General features: G+C 38.1%; 1 protein-coding gene across 22 annotated transcripts in view; it reads left to right on the forward strand.

Moving 5' to 3' along the window:
- The first annotated feature begins 2,592 nt into the window (after positions 1-2,592).
- SRRM1 (serine and arginine repetitive matrix 1) overlaps positions 2,593-15,158 on the forward strand; it is a 36,092-nt gene continuing 23,526 nt past the window's right edge. For 5 of the 22 annotated variants that reach the window (XM_044667883.1, XM_044667885.1, XM_044667875.1 and 2 more), the window contains exons 1-8: positions 2,596-2,684; positions 3,499-3,621; positions 5,746-5,916; positions 8,640-8,755; positions 10,628-10,831; positions 11,084-11,278; positions 11,607-11,726; positions 14,199-14,473. In XM_044667883.1, coding sequence (XP_044523818.1) covers positions 3,505-3,621; positions 5,746-5,916; positions 8,640-8,755; positions 10,628-10,831; positions 11,084-11,278; positions 11,607-11,726; positions 14,199-14,473 — 1,198 coding nt within the window. In that variant the 5' untranslated portion in view covers positions 2,596-2,684; positions 3,499-3,504. Of the gene's footprint in view, positions 2,685-3,498; positions 3,622-3,949; positions 4,051-5,745; positions 5,917-8,639; positions 8,756-10,627; positions 10,832-11,083; positions 11,279-11,606; positions 11,727-14,198; positions 14,474-15,158 lie in introns of those variants that run through there. The other 17 variants (XM_044667877.1, XM_044667886.1, XM_044667879.1 and 14 more) reach the window with 8 other exon arrangements.

Genomic DNA, 15,158 nt, shown 5'->3' on the forward strand with positions numbered 1-15,158 from the left:
GGCGGCGGGGGCGCGCTCCCCGGCCGTGCCTCCCTCTTTGGCCCGGCGCGGGAACCGGCGCGGGAGCAGGCCGCGGGCTCCGGGGCGGCGGCATGCACTGGGGTCGGAGAGTCTCGACGTGTGCCCCTGGTGAGGGAGGGAGCCAGGGCCGAGCACTTGGGCGACGCCCCCTCCCTCCAGGGCTGGAGGACCTCGGTTTCTCGGTGGGGCCCCGGCGTGCCTGCGCCTCCCCCGGGCCATGCTTGGGGTGTCGCCGGCGGTAGCTTCCGCCTTCCCGGTCCTCTTGGGCCTCCCCCTCTGGCGGCGGCGATCCTGCCGATCCGGGACTCCTCTCCGAGGGCGGGCGGGGGCCTTGGAAGCCAAGAGGGGCTCTAAGGCTGCCCTATAGGTAGGGCCCCAGCGTGCAGCCGCCGCCACGCAGTCCCTTCCCGGGCGGCGTAGGGAGAGGGAGGAGACGGGAAGGTACCGGGAAAGCGGCAGCGGCAAACTTTGGAGGCGGCAAAGAGGGCTTCGGAGCAAGTTCCTCAGCGTGCGGAGTTCCAGGGAGAGGGGGCAGGGACGGGCCGGCCTGCGGAGCTCGGGAAAGTTTCCCGACGCCTCCGAGGGATCCCCGAGGTCCTGGCCTGCCGAGAGAGGCTTATCACCATTTTACAGACCGGGGACACTTGGCTCTGAGGCGTTATAACTTGCCCAAGGTCACATGCAAGTGGCGTCGCCCCACCTTGAACCCGGGTCTTTGGATTTCAAGTGCATCAGTGTTCTTTCCCTGCTGCTGAGGGCACCGAGCACGGAGCCCTGTGCCTGGAGCTGGGAAGAGCAGAGTTCAAATGTAGCCTCAGACCAGACACTTACAAATTGTGTGACCTGGACAACTTATTTCACAAACTCTGCTTCAGTTTCCTCAACTGAAAACTAGGGGCGATAATCATAGCACCTACTACAGGGGTTGTGAGGATCAAGTAACAACTATTAAAAAGGGGGGCAGGTTGAGGAGCTACATAAATTCTTACTCCCTTTCCTTAACCTCCATATCTCACTGCTCCTCCGATTAATGTCCTGGAATCATATATCTTCTAATTGCTAGGGCCTCGTAAAGGAGCTAACTAGATGAGAAGTAGAGAATGAGCCATGTTTATATGCTGGTTTTATTAAATTTATTGTCCCAGCTTAAACAGTTCAGTCTTCAGAATTCATGTAAGTCTAGGAGGTTCTTTCTAACACTCTGTAGAATGTTTAGGTGGACTTTTACTAGAATTAATTTAAAATGACATACAAAGTAAATCACATTAAACATTAATCCAAAACATTAGATTTGGATGATTTCTCACTTAATTGATACATCTTTATATTTCAGAGTTACTAAATAAAATACAGTGATTGAAAAATCAAGGCTTTGTTCTAGTCCTATTATAGGAAAGGTATCACAGAAAATATTCATCAGTGTTGCCAAGCTAATGGTTTGAGAGTAAGCAAAAAAAAAAAAAATGAACCTTCAGTTTTGATTCATGAAGGAAAGATCAACAGAAAAAGAGGCAAAATGTTTGATGCTGAAATTTAAAACGCTGTTCATTTCAGGTATTGGTGAGAACCTGGAAAAAGGTCAAGTAGTAACCCATTACACATACTATTCCCCAACTACCAAAGATAGCTCTGCATGTCAATCCTAATTATTAAATAATTTAAGACATTTGAAGCACTTTGTCAACTCTGTACCTGTTACACATATCACAATATTAACTTGACAGATCTGAATATTTTTACAAAAGTGATCTTTTTTTTTCTTTGAGATATATATATATATATATATCAAAGTTTTCTGAATCACTATCTAGAACTGCATGTTCGGACTATTGCTGGCTTGGATTTTTTTTTTTTTTTTTTTAGTTTTGTTCTAAGGAAATAAGCTTGTTGCTAATAACCAGAAAATTAAATCCACATAACTATTAGTCTACTGGAGGGGCAGTCAGGGGTCAGGCATCTGATCCATGAACTTCACATTGTAACCTCTTAATGTCCATAATCCTAAGTGAACTAAATTTGAATGGTTAAAACTGTAATGGAACTTGAACTGAAAAGGTGATTTTTGTGACATCTATCTCAGCTGAGGAATATGTTTATTTAATTTTTCTAAATGATTAGTTGAAAGTGAAGCTTTTAGTTATGTCAGTGTACTTTCAATCCAAAGTTTGGAATGGTAGAATCTGATCCTTTTATGTTATATAGTTTTACTTATGTTTATTTAAGTTATGGTTTTTAAAAATCATAATAAGCTTTTCCTTATTAATGAGTGAAAGAGTAAAAGTAATAAACAGTAGTTTTTAGTTCTGGTTTTTAAAGATTACTCTTTGTACTTCCATTGGAATGTTCTGTGTGTTTTATAGTTTGCCAATGCTGCCCCACACTCATTTGGCAAGCATAGTAATAGAGTCTTCAGAAGAGAGTGAAACCATGCAGGGGGCACATTGTGTACCTGTAAATAGTGTAGTTCTTTTTATGCACTGACCCTTTGAGTATAAAGGCTTAAGTCAAGCATTAATTGTTAGGGGTGGGAATGTCATTTTTGAATTTTAGTTAAGTATGTTCTTTTCTCACAGGGAACAAGTGCAGAACAGGACAATCGTTTCAGCAATAAACAGAAGAAGCTACTGAAGCAGTTGAAGTTTGCAGAATGTCTAGAAAAAAAGGTAGGCATATTAATTAGTGCCTCAACCAGTAGTTTGGGAATCCTTTTGAAAAATGCAGTATGAAATGAATACTAAGGAGAGAATGCATATAGAATCATTTGCTAACTTTGTTGATGCAACTATAGTATGGATATATACAAATGTGTGTATGCTTGTGTGCTCTATCTACACACATTTACATACAAGCTATAATAATCGTTCACATTTACATCATACCTTAAAATTATCATAAGATCTCTATCAAGTGTATAGTTTATCATTTTGCAGGTGAAGAAAATCAGCTAATCGCTATTAAATGCTGGTGCCAAGACTAATAAGAACATGGAATTCATGGTGGGAAGAACCTTAGATATTATCTACTCATGAGGATTTTTAACCTTTTGTGTCATAGATACCCATGGCAGACTGGAAAAAGCTCATGGACCCCTTTGAATTGTGTTTTTAATTCTGGGGGAAAAACCCAAATTTTAATTAATTCATTATAAAATATTTTTCCCCCATCCAAATTCACAGACAGTCCTTCCTCTGCCTACAATCTAGATTAAGAATCCCTGGTCTAGTCAATCCTCATTTTATAGATAAGAAAATTGAGGATGAAAGAGATAAGGAAATTTATTTAAGGTCACATATTCCCTATAGGTACATGATTCAAATCCATCTAGTACACTTTTTTCACAATACTGTCACCTCATTTCTTATAAACATAGCATCATATTTTCCCAAAAGATGAATCATGCTAAACTACAGCATGACCCTTGTGTATGAAGAGTCTTTGTGAATGGTCAGCTTAATAGTTGTTTGCTTTCCTCAACAGGTAGACATGAGCAAAGTAAATTTGGAGGTGATAAAGCCTTGGATTACAAAACGAGTAACAGAAATTCTTGGATTTGAGGATGATGTAGTAATTGAATTCATATTCAACCAGCTGGAAGTGAAGGTAATGATAATAGAAGTGGCTTTTGTTTCTGAATGTGTAAAATTTTGTGAAATCTATGGAAACTGTGAATTTCTCTATGGAATACAAATGATACAATTAGGGCTTTGTTACAATGTTTTTTTTGTGAAAAGAAATTCACTTTATAAACAGCTATTAAGGCTGGAAGTTTAGTGAAGGTGCATAGTTTTGAAAAATACACAGGTGAAAAAAAATCAAACTTACTGTTTGTAATTTTGCTGTTACATGTTAAGTTACTTTGACAGCAATTTTCTAATGATGATGTGATTTATGATTTAAAAGGCCTGAACCAAAATGGAAGTTATTCCTTGCGTCTGAAGTATAGCACCATCACCTTATTAGGTCACAGCAGAGTGAGTGTCCCAATGTCGCTCTGACCCAACTCCCTTGATGATGCAGTGTGTGCTGGAGGTGAGTTGTGTAAAGTGGCCGAACAACAAAAAACAAAGCACAGAGGAAAGAGCAATTGGGTAAAGCTTTACACTGCTCTTGAGGTTATTCTAATGTAGCCGGAGTTTGATGTGAAGCATGAGGGGCAATTCTGCATTGGTTGGATGCTGTTTTTAATTGAGAAAAGTTGAGAGCCACCTTAGCTCTGTAGGTATAGCTGCATGTCAGCTAGGCCTTGATAGATTAAATCCAGGTTTATGTTTTTGTTGTTACACTTAAGTTTAACTTCAGACTGAAATAAATTGGCAGCATTGTTAGGGACTCCCTTTCTCCCCCCCTTTCCCCCCAACAGTGCAATTGTTCCTCCATATATATCCAAGCTAATCTGAGATGGTGATTTTTTTTTCTTTAATAGTTTAAGATAGTTTGCCACTGCAACCCAAGGGACAGTAAGATGTACCATATGTTCTATTGGCAAACATATTCTCATGTGAATGTACTTTAAAATAATTCTTTTTCCAAAGAGTTCACCCTTGTGCTTTGACAGAACAGTTGGCATTCAACTGATGAGGTATTTGTTTTTATAATAATTCAAAAGTTATGTTTTGTTATAAATATTTAATTTATGAAAGTACTTCCTCTTAGAAGTTTATACACTTTACATAGGGAAAAACCCAAGAACTTGGGAGCACATTGTATTTTTTTTAAGTAGTTGATTAGAAATAGATTTTGTTTGACAAAAATGCTTTGCTGATTTTTATACTAGTGCATTAAGGGCTAAAATACCTGGGGTAATTCCCTTTATACTGAGCATGAGATTAACGTTTAGAACTTTAAAAAAAAAACACTTTCCTTTTTTTGTGGTTGTGTACTCATTATTGCTTGTTCGTCTTTTGCAATTTAGATAAATGATATAACATTAAACTCAAGGTGGTTGAGTTGCAGTAGGGAGTCGGAAGCAAGCCAAGGGAACATCTTTCTCTACAGGGGACTTGGCGATTCCAAACCCCCCCCCAAGGTTCCAAGAAGAAACTGAAGACACCTGGGATCTGTACTTGCTTTGTGCTATTGAGCTGTGCTTGTTATATGGACCTTGTTGCTTGACCAACACATTGAGCATTTAAGAGCCCTCTTGACCTCTTAGCCCTTTGTGGACAGTACAGAATGGGATCCAGACATTATTACATTAGATTTTTCTTGTATAGTAGAAGTTAGTCCATCAGTCTAGTTTTGGAGAGGATAAGAAAATGCATGCATAAATATTTGTTAACTTTCATAAGAGAACATAAGGTACTTTCCAGAAAGCCACATATCAGTTAGAAAAGTATACCGTTCTGTACATTTTCCAGATTGCATTAAAGCAGATTTTCTAAGCAAAGGAAATATTTTCTCTAGGAATTATGAAAGAATTTGTAGCAGTTGGTTGTTGATGATGGTTGTGTTAATAAATTCAAGGCCCAAGAACAGCTATACAGTCCAAAAAAATCCACAAAGGATTAACAGGCTGCTCTGAAGTTTTTGGTAAAGAGCAAGGGAGAAATTGGTAATGTGTGCTAGTGTTTATAATGCTGACATCAGTAGGGGAAATTAAAAAAAATAGTTTTGAGTGTATATGTACCTTAGCCCCTATGGTAGACTTGTTTTTAAACTAATTTTAGTGAGTTTTAGGGTTTTTTCCGAGTAACCTGTTTTTCTTCCTGTCGTATCTCTTTCCAGAATCCAGATTCCAAAATGATGCAGATTAACCTGACTGGATTCTTGAATGGAAAAAATGCTAGAGAATTTATGGGAGAACTGTGGCCTCTGTTGTTAAGTGCACAAGAAAACATCGCTGGGATCCCTTCAGCTTTCTTGGAACTGAAGAAGGAGGAAATAAAACAAAGACAGGTGACTTATGAATTTTTGGAGCATTCTTGACCAGTCCTGTTGGGATCAGTAGACTTGTCTGAATTAACTATATTTGAACATTGTTTTGGTCAGTAGTAATTTCCAACTTGTTTAAATTTGTCTGACCCTCACATGATAAATCATACTGGTAGTATTCCTTGTTTGAGAAACTACATAATAAAAAACTTCCTTTGAGGTCAGTCACACTGATAAATGAATTGTTATTTTGTTCATCACTGTAGTATATGTGCATATGAAAAATATTGCTATCTATGTGAGAATGGTTCAATTTACAGAAGGTATATTTTTTACTGTGTCATTTGATGAAAGAACTCCCACATTTGAGTTCTTTGTTTTTCTCAGTGTATGATTTGAACATATAGTTAAGTCTCCTTAGACTCCAGTGATTTGGTAGTAGTATTAGAGTACATGCTTCAGGTGTACAGTTTTAACTGTATTTTAAGAACATATCAATTAACAACATCTCATGCTATTCTTGAGGAAGTGGTGAGAGGAATAGTCAGTGGTATAATTAAATGGTATTAGGATCTAGTTGGCTGACCAGGCCCAAAGAGTCATTAATGGCTAACACCAACTCTCAGGGCATTTTGTAGTAGAGTTCCTTTAGGATCTATGTGGTATAATATGGTTATTGTAGTAAATATACTTCCAGTGACTTAATATTTATGAGTCTTCGATAAAGCTATAAGTGATCTGCTTATCAAAATTTACTACTGATATAAACTACAAGATGACTTATCCAAGTCAAGTGACTTATCCAACATTGGGTGGCAGGATCCAGAAAGATCTTGATTATTTCTTTAAATGAGATTGAAATTTTAAAAATCAACTTAAAAGTGTGGAGATGAGGGGGTTGGGGAGACTGGAAATGAGGCTAGATAATTCATCTAAACTACCTGGAAATTTTAGTAAACTCAGTATGACTCAAATCACATAATGGATCTGGAGTAGAACTAAGAACAATGAGTATATGCTACAGAGAAAGTAGGTTGAAGCTTGATGTAAGAAAAAACTTTATAACAATTAGAATTATGCCAAAGTGGAATAGGCTTGCTCAAAAGATAGCTAGTTTCCCTTTGCTAAAAATCTCGAAGCAGAAGGAGGATGACCTTTACTTGACTGTATTGTAGAGGCAGTTAGGTAGCTCAGTGAGTAGGGCACAGATCTTGAACTCTGGAAGAATTGGCCAAGGTTATAGTCCAGTTTCAGATGCAGCTTACTAGCTGTGTGATCCTAGGCAAGTCTCTTGACCTTTCCTATGGGGTAGTTATGAGGCTTCAGTGAATTAAACATGAGAAACACTTTGCAAACCTTCCAGTGCTATCTAAATGCTAGCCATTAGTAGAGGGGAGGAGGGATCCTTCTTTAGGCATTCATAACAGGAGCATAGAGCTTGCTTATAGTAAGATGGAGGAAAAGGGACTGCGAGAAGAGGAGTGACTGGCCCCACCTCAGCCTTCTTGGCTTTTTTGTGACCTTGGAAGATCACTTAAACTCATTTCCCTCATCTATGAGATGAGCAAGTTGGACTAAGATGGCAGCTCTAAATATATGATTCTATGATTGTTGGCTCAATTCTTTATTCATTGGAGGTAAGAGTAAAAATTCCTTCCTAGGCTTATTCTGTGGAAAGTGGTTTGTAAAAAAAGTGCTAAATATTATTAATTACCTTTCTATACTTTATAGTCTATAAATTGTTGGGAAGATCAAATTAGGTGATGGATTTTAAATCATTTTTAAAATAAGAAAATGCTATGTAAATCTGTGCAATGTTCTAGAAGACCCCCAGGTTCCCTATAGGTCCTTGGGCTCCTAGATCTAGAGCTTGGAAGGACCTTACAGATCATCTTATTCTCAACCCTTTCTTTTTATAAGACTATACAAGGTCACATGACTTATCCAGGTTTTCACAACTCATCTAAGGCAGGAATCAAATCTGAGTCTTCCTGTTTTCCAAGTTCAGTGCTATATCCCCTAAAAATTTATGAATCATAAAAAATTATCATTGGGGGCAGCTGGGTAGCTCAGTGGAGTGAGAGTCAGGCCTAGAGATAGGAGGTCCTAGGTTCAAACCCGGCCTCAGCCACTTCCCAGCTGTGTGACCCTGGGCAAGTCACTTGACCCCCATTGCCCACCCTTACCACTCTTCCACCTATGAGACAATACACCAAAGTACAAGGGTTTAAAAAAAAAAAAAGAAAGAAAGAAAGAAAAATTATCATTGGAACTGGATGGCACTGTAGAGTCCATGTAGTCTAGTGTGCTTATCATGTAAACATTTCCTTTGGTTAAACCTACTTGAAGAACAGAATGGCAATTCTCTAGCTCATTTTAAAAGTAAAGGGGGTAGACTGGATATTCATTTGTCTGGCAAGCATCCCCATTGTAAACATGAAGAATGACATAAAGCTAGTAATTCAAATGCTAAAGTTCTCCAGGTTTATAAAGTGCCTTTCTCATACTTCTGTAAGGGAGAGTGTTAATAATTTTTTGACTCAAATTTTACAAATTACCAACTGAAAAGTGAGAGCAGGTTTAAAATTAAAGGAGGATTCATTGTTTTACAAACAAATAGAATAATAGTAGAGCGATAATATTTGCTTCTCAAGTAAAATAAGTGGTTTAAAAATTATGTGCTTGTTAATCTTAAAATTTCTAACTGATTACAACTGACTTTGGAAATCTAAACTGATTATTTAAAGATTGAACAAGAAAAACTGGCATCAATGAAAAAACAAGATGAAGATAAAGATAAGAGGGACAAAGAAGAAAAGGAGAGTAGCAGAGAAAAAAGGGAGCGATCCCGAAGCCCAAGAAGGTATAATGAACAAATAGTGTGTTTTAGGGCCTTTTTGGCTCTATAAAGAAGTTGGATAACATCATTTGTTATAAGTATGTCTACTAATTTGATTTGTTTATATGAGTTTTTTTTTAGACCCTAACCTTCTGTCTTAGAATCAATACTCTGTAGAAGAGCAGTAAGGGCTAGGCAATGGGGGATTAAGTAACTTGCCCAGTGTCACCCAGCTAGGAAATGTCTGAGGTTAGATATGAACCCAGGACCTCCTGGGTCTGGCTCTCAATCCACAGAACCACCTAGTTGTCCCCTGTCCATGGTTTTCTAATAAAATATTATAACTATTCTTACTATTCTATCCTAGAAAAATCACACCTCATCTTTTTGACCCACAAAACTCATTGTTTTAGAGATAAAATAACTCCCAAATAATCAAGTCAAGTTTTTAAAAAATACTTACCTTTTTCAATTAATTTTCATTTTAAAATATTTTTTTCATGTTTTCATTTTCTTTTTCATTCATTGTCTTTCCCTCCCCTTTTCCAGAGCCAACAAGCAATTCCACTGGGTTGTACAAATGTTATCACTTGATACCTATTCTCATATTATTCATTTTTGGTATAGAGCAATAAAAGTCAAGGTTTTAAAAAGTATAAGTTACTTCATGTTTCATAATTTAAAAAACCAAAACATTCCAATTCATTCTCTGCTCCCCCTCAATTTTGCTGTTCTCTTTTCATTGGGAATTTATTCCCATTAGGTTTAGAATTCTTTTCTAAACATGTTGGACATTTCCTGTCACAGTTTTTTGTACTGAAATTACAACTTTAGATATTCATTTCTTTTATTTTCCTTCCAAATGGGATTCTTGGTAGGGTCACATTTTTATTCCAGGCCTCTGCTTCTACTTATTTATGGAGAAAGGTGAGAATTTGAGTAGACTTATTTGTTCTGAAAAGGTTCTCTTTACCTCCTTTCCCCTTGTGCAATTCATTAACTAGAAAAGAAGATGCTAAGTACCTAATCCCTTTCCCTTAAGTACTTAACAGTGAAATCTATTTATAGGTGAAGGAAAGCTTCACTATAAGCAGTGCTTCTTCAAATTTAAAGGTACAAGTCATCCTTCATAATTACTTTACTGTTACTTCATAAGTAAGTTGTTGGTCTTCCTTCAGAGCAAATAGAAAAACCTTCCTAATGAATGCTGTCTTTAAAAATGGGATTTTCTGTAATTGAGCTAATTTGTTATTTGACTTTACTTTGATGATTTTGATTTTGATCATAGGATTTAAGTTGCATTCATTAGTCAGTAAGCCAGACACTGTCCTAAGCTCTGAGTATACAAAAAAGGCAAAGCCAGTTGCTGCCCTCACAGAGGTTGCAGGCTACCAAGTGAAGGTTGCTCTTGTTTGTAGGGGTTTGAGTGCATTTAATGCCTAAAATTTTGTTTGTTGGTAGGTATGAATTTGTATTTAAACTTAACATTTCCTCCAAGGTGCTGTTCTTCAGTGTTTATTTTATGTAGACTTTCTATCTCTTGAAATAATGAGGAAGTAAAAGTTTGACTCCTTTTGTCTTTAAGACTAGTGACCTGGGGACAGCTGGGTAGCTCAGTGGATTGAGAGCCAGGCCTAGAGACTGGAGGTCCTGGGTTCAAATCTGGTCTTAAACACTTCCTAGCTATGTGACCCAGAGCCAGAAATGTTCAGTAATTGATTAAACTTCTTTTTGGGTTTCTCGCATACTTCAGCTGGTGAGGAAGAAATAGAATGTCTGGTTTCCATGTGATCTTTCATAATTATGAATAGTTATTACACTCATATTAAAATCAACAAAAGTCCTTCCACACCCATATTGGACAAAAACCTGAAAAAAAAATTGCTTTCATCCTAGACGCAAGTCCAGATCTCCTTCCCCTAGAAGACGAGCCTCCCCTGTCAGGCGAGAGAGAAAGCGAAGTCATTCTCGATCTCCCCGGCACAGAACTAAGAGCCGAAGCCCCTCCCCTGTTCCAGAAAAGAAAGAAGAGATCCCAGAACTTCCAGAACCTTCAGTGAAGGTCAAGGAACCTTCCATACAAGAGGCAACCTCTACTAGGCAAGTACTCAAGAAATCTTTTGTTTGATATTTTATGAAGTTCCATTGTAATTAATAATTTTAAAATCATTTTCAGTGTTGTGTGCTTATCAGTCACATAGTTATCATTGGAAGTGATTGATGTATTTTAGAATTAGGAATGGAGTTCCATCATTTATACAAATACTTTCTTGAAGGACTTCAATGCATCATCATTTTACATAATTTATTATCTCAATGGGGTATAAAATGAAGCTTTTTGTTTCCATATAGTGACATTCTGAAAGTTCCCAAACCTGAACCTATGCCAGAACCGAAGGAACCATCGCCAGAAAAAAATTCAAAAAAGGAAAAAGAAAAGGAGAAAAACCGCCCAAGATCTCGATCACGATCCAAATCAAGATCACGAACACGTTCCAGGTCCCCCTCTCATACTCGACCTAGACGGCGGCACAGAACACGATCAAGGTGAGTAACAACTTGAAATCCATCATCTCTTAAATTTCTGGATTATAATATAAAAAATTAAGATCATAGTAAGTTATGTCCACTCTAGAGGTTTGAAAGCGAGCCCAACTAGGGAATGTCTGAAGCCAGATTTGAACCTAGGGCTTCCTGTCTCTAGCCCTGGCTCTCAATCCATTGAGCCACCCAGCTACTCCCATGAAGTTTAATTTTAAAGTGCTACTTGCTATATTATCTACATCTAGATTTGTATAGTTCATTGTCTGAGGTTGGGGGCTTTGTAAACTTTAAACACTGTGACTATGAGCTGATACCATTCTGTTAATGATAGGTCATATTCACCTAGAAGACGACCAAGTCCAAGAAGGCGGCCATCTCCTCGAAGAAGAACCCCACCAAGACGAATGCCTCCTCCACCAAGGCATAGAAGAAGTCGATCTCCTGTGAGACGGTGAGCCATTTTATGTTGAGAATCTCAGAATGTTTGAGGGGCATCAGCAGTTTATTCAGTTTACAAGGTAATTCAAAGTACTAGCCAATTAGCTCATAAAGCTATTCCATTCCATCATATACTTGATATGAGCACTGGACTGCGTCTACTAATGTAAAGGAATGTCTAAGGCAAATTGTAAACTACTGGTCTTCAAATGACATGGGGGCTAGGTTATCAAGTAGGCATCTGAGTTTCATGAATTGACCAGTGTTTTTCTGAGCTACCTCTTCCACTATGCTTGGAGAGACCTGAGTAAATAACCTCAGTGAAATCTGTCATCTTGGGCAATTACTTATGACCATAATTCTCTTCTTGTTTCTGACAAGTAGCTGTTTACAAGACTGACTGGATATTTTAAAGGGATAAGAACTAAGATTGATGATAATGGACTCATTGACCTTTACTTGAATCATCATTTATAAGAAAGAGAAGAATTTAGATTTAATTTTAGCAAACAAACTAGAAATGATTGCTTTAGCACTGTAGAGTTGCATGTGAGTGGCCCTGGCTACTCTAACAGTGAGGCAGCAGGCTTTCATGGGCAGAATTCTAGGATTGGTTGAACTTGGTTATAACCTGCTTTTTACACTCATTTGGTGGGCAGGAACAACCCCATTACTTCTTTGGCACTCAGTTCCCACATCCTTCACTAGTAGGATTGTGAATCTTAAGAAACCAGGCAGCTGGGTGGCTCAGTGGATTGAGAGCCAGACCTAGAGACAGGAGGTCCTGGGTTCAAATTTGGCCTCAGACACCTCCCAGCTGTGTGACCTTGGGCAAGTCACTTGACCCCCATTGCCTACCCGTACCACTCTTCTGCCTTGGAGCCAATACACAGTATTGACTCCAAGACAGACTGTAAGGTTTAAAAAAAAATGTATATAAACCCTCTTTGCAAGCTAAAGCAGTGTGAATTGAGCTGTTGTTATAGTTTTAATTGCTTGTGTAAAGGACATCTGTGCCAGATGAGCCTGAAGGCTAAAGTGATGACCTTTTCTGTTTCTTTAGTGTTAGTTTTTTATTGCTAAAGATGAATTAGAACCCAAACACACAAACCCTGAGCATTTAATCATTTTAGTTTCTGCTATTTGTAGGTTTTTTCCACATAATGGTTTTAATTATGCTATATTTCAATAAGTTGAAAGTTACACAGGGAATATCCAAAATGCAAGAAAACATTCTTTTCTGGATTCAGCTGGTAAAAGGATTGACTTTGTTATTACCAGTGGCTTAGGACCTGATCACAACTGATGGACTATTTATACTAGAAAGAAACCAGAAAGGTTTCCTAGGCCAGTGCCCTTAATTATAGAAAAAGAAAGCTTGAGGCCTAGGGACAGGAAAAAACTTTTCAGAGGACATGAGAGCAGGTTGGTGACAGAGCTAGGGATTGATGTGGTTTCACCAGCTCCCTGTTCTAAATCTAACATCAATACCTGGGCATACTGGTCTCCAACCCAGACCAGGATGTGGAGCAGCCCCTACTCCAGCATTTTTATAGTATGCCATTGATCAATGTGGTTTTACATTTCTGTGATGCTTAAACATCATTGAAAGGAGTTTTTCTAAAATTGAATTGATGGTTCCTTATCAGATGGGAGGTGGCTATGGGGCTTTCTAGTTGGAGAAACCATGGAAACAGCTACTTCTCATGTCAGTTTTTTGAATAGCATGTTTTTTTGTTGTGCTTTCTGAGCCAGTTTTCAATCAAAATATTTGCACGTTGTGTAAGATTCCCTTTCAGCAGATCTTTCCATCACACTTAAGGTAGGGTTTCTTTTTTTCAGGTTCTCAAGAATTCTGCCGTCAAAGGTGGATTCTGCAGGTACACATAATTGCAACAGAACTTAACACAAATTTTGTCACAGAATTCAAGAGCCTCTCTGCTTAGAAGTTTATGTAGCTAAAAGGAATTCTTCAATTTCTTTCCCTTCCATAAGACAAATTGATCAGATTGTTTAAGTATCCTAACTTTTTAGAAGACAGCCATCATTTTAAATAAAACTGCTCAAGCACAACTTTAAAAAAAATGCAACCTTAAAGGTTCAGTAAAACAGAACGTTCTTCAAATGGAAAACTTTGCCACTTAACTATGTCTGCAAACACCAAAATGCTAACGTCATTCCAAGACACAAAATGTTGTACCATGTTGAACTCTATGATTCTCTTAACTTTTAATAGAGCAAAAACTGCAGCCTTTGTCAGAATGATTTTTCTGTTAATACTTATCTCAGAAATAGCTGTTTCCTGACTTAGGTTATATAGAGTTTAATTTCCACTTCATTAAAAAAAAATCCTTGATGTGCTTGGCTACATAAACTCAAAAATGGGAAAATTTAGAATTGTCTTTCTATGCAAAACATACCTGAAAAGCTGGTATTTTAATCATTGTGGTTAAAAATTAGTGAATGTGAGTACCTTGGTCCACAGAAGGCGGCGCTCGTCAGCATCTCTCTCTGGCAGCAGCTCATCATCATCTTCATCCCGGTCTCGGTCACCTCCAAAGAAACCACCCAAAAGAATCTCTAGCCCCCCTAGAAAAACTCGTAGACTCTCTCCATCTTCAAGTCCTCCACGACGAAGACATCGGCCATCTCCTCCAGCAAGCCCACCGCCAAAAGCCCGTCGGTCACCAACACCACAGCAGTCAAATCGTACGAGAAAAAGTCGTGGCTCCGTTTCTCCAGGGAGAACCTCAGGTAAAGGTAAAGCCAGATTCTTGTGTCCATTTTTTTTCTGTTTACCAAAATGGGTTTGTTGGCAGTGGAGGAAGCTTAGGTGGGAGGGTGTATATGTTGATTATCCCTCTTTTCTTGTTTGAGGAAACCATTTTTCTATCCTCCTTGGGACATTTTAATAATTGTTGAAATTGAGGCTTTGATTGTTAGTAAGGAAGTAAGATTACCAAGAGATAGATTAAACTTTGTTTTTCAAAGTTCAAGTCATTATAAACTGCCAATTTGCAATTCAGGGGAACATTTCATTACTATTGGACCAACTAGCATTTCTTCTGAAGATAATTCTTTATGATAGTCTTACTTGAGGACTTGGTATTCATTCTAGTTTAATTCTCTCTTGACCACACCGTTCCCTCAAAGGAAGAACATGGTGTACTCCGAAGCATTTTTTTAAAAAATTAAGTTCCTTTAAATGTAGACTAGCCATTGCTTTGCTGTAATTTTATTCTTAAGGAATTTATATTCTGTGATAGTGCCAGGCAAGTAGAATGCTCTATATAAGTAGGAATGTGGGATATATGGATGATTGGGATCCCTTTCTTCAATATTAAATATTTATTCATTGGAAACATTTTGAATTCTGTCAGGAGGACATCTAAAAGACTCCTTTCAGCTGTCAAGGTTTCAGTGCATGGCCCTGAATGAAATATGT

Source organism: Gracilinanus agilis, chromosome 3 (genome assembly GCF_016433145.1).
Source record: "Gracilinanus agilis isolate LMUSP501 chromosome 3, AgileGrace, whole genome shotgun sequence".
Lineage (NCBI taxonomy): Eukaryota > Metazoa > Chordata > Mammalia > Didelphimorphia > Didelphidae > Gracilinanus > Gracilinanus agilis.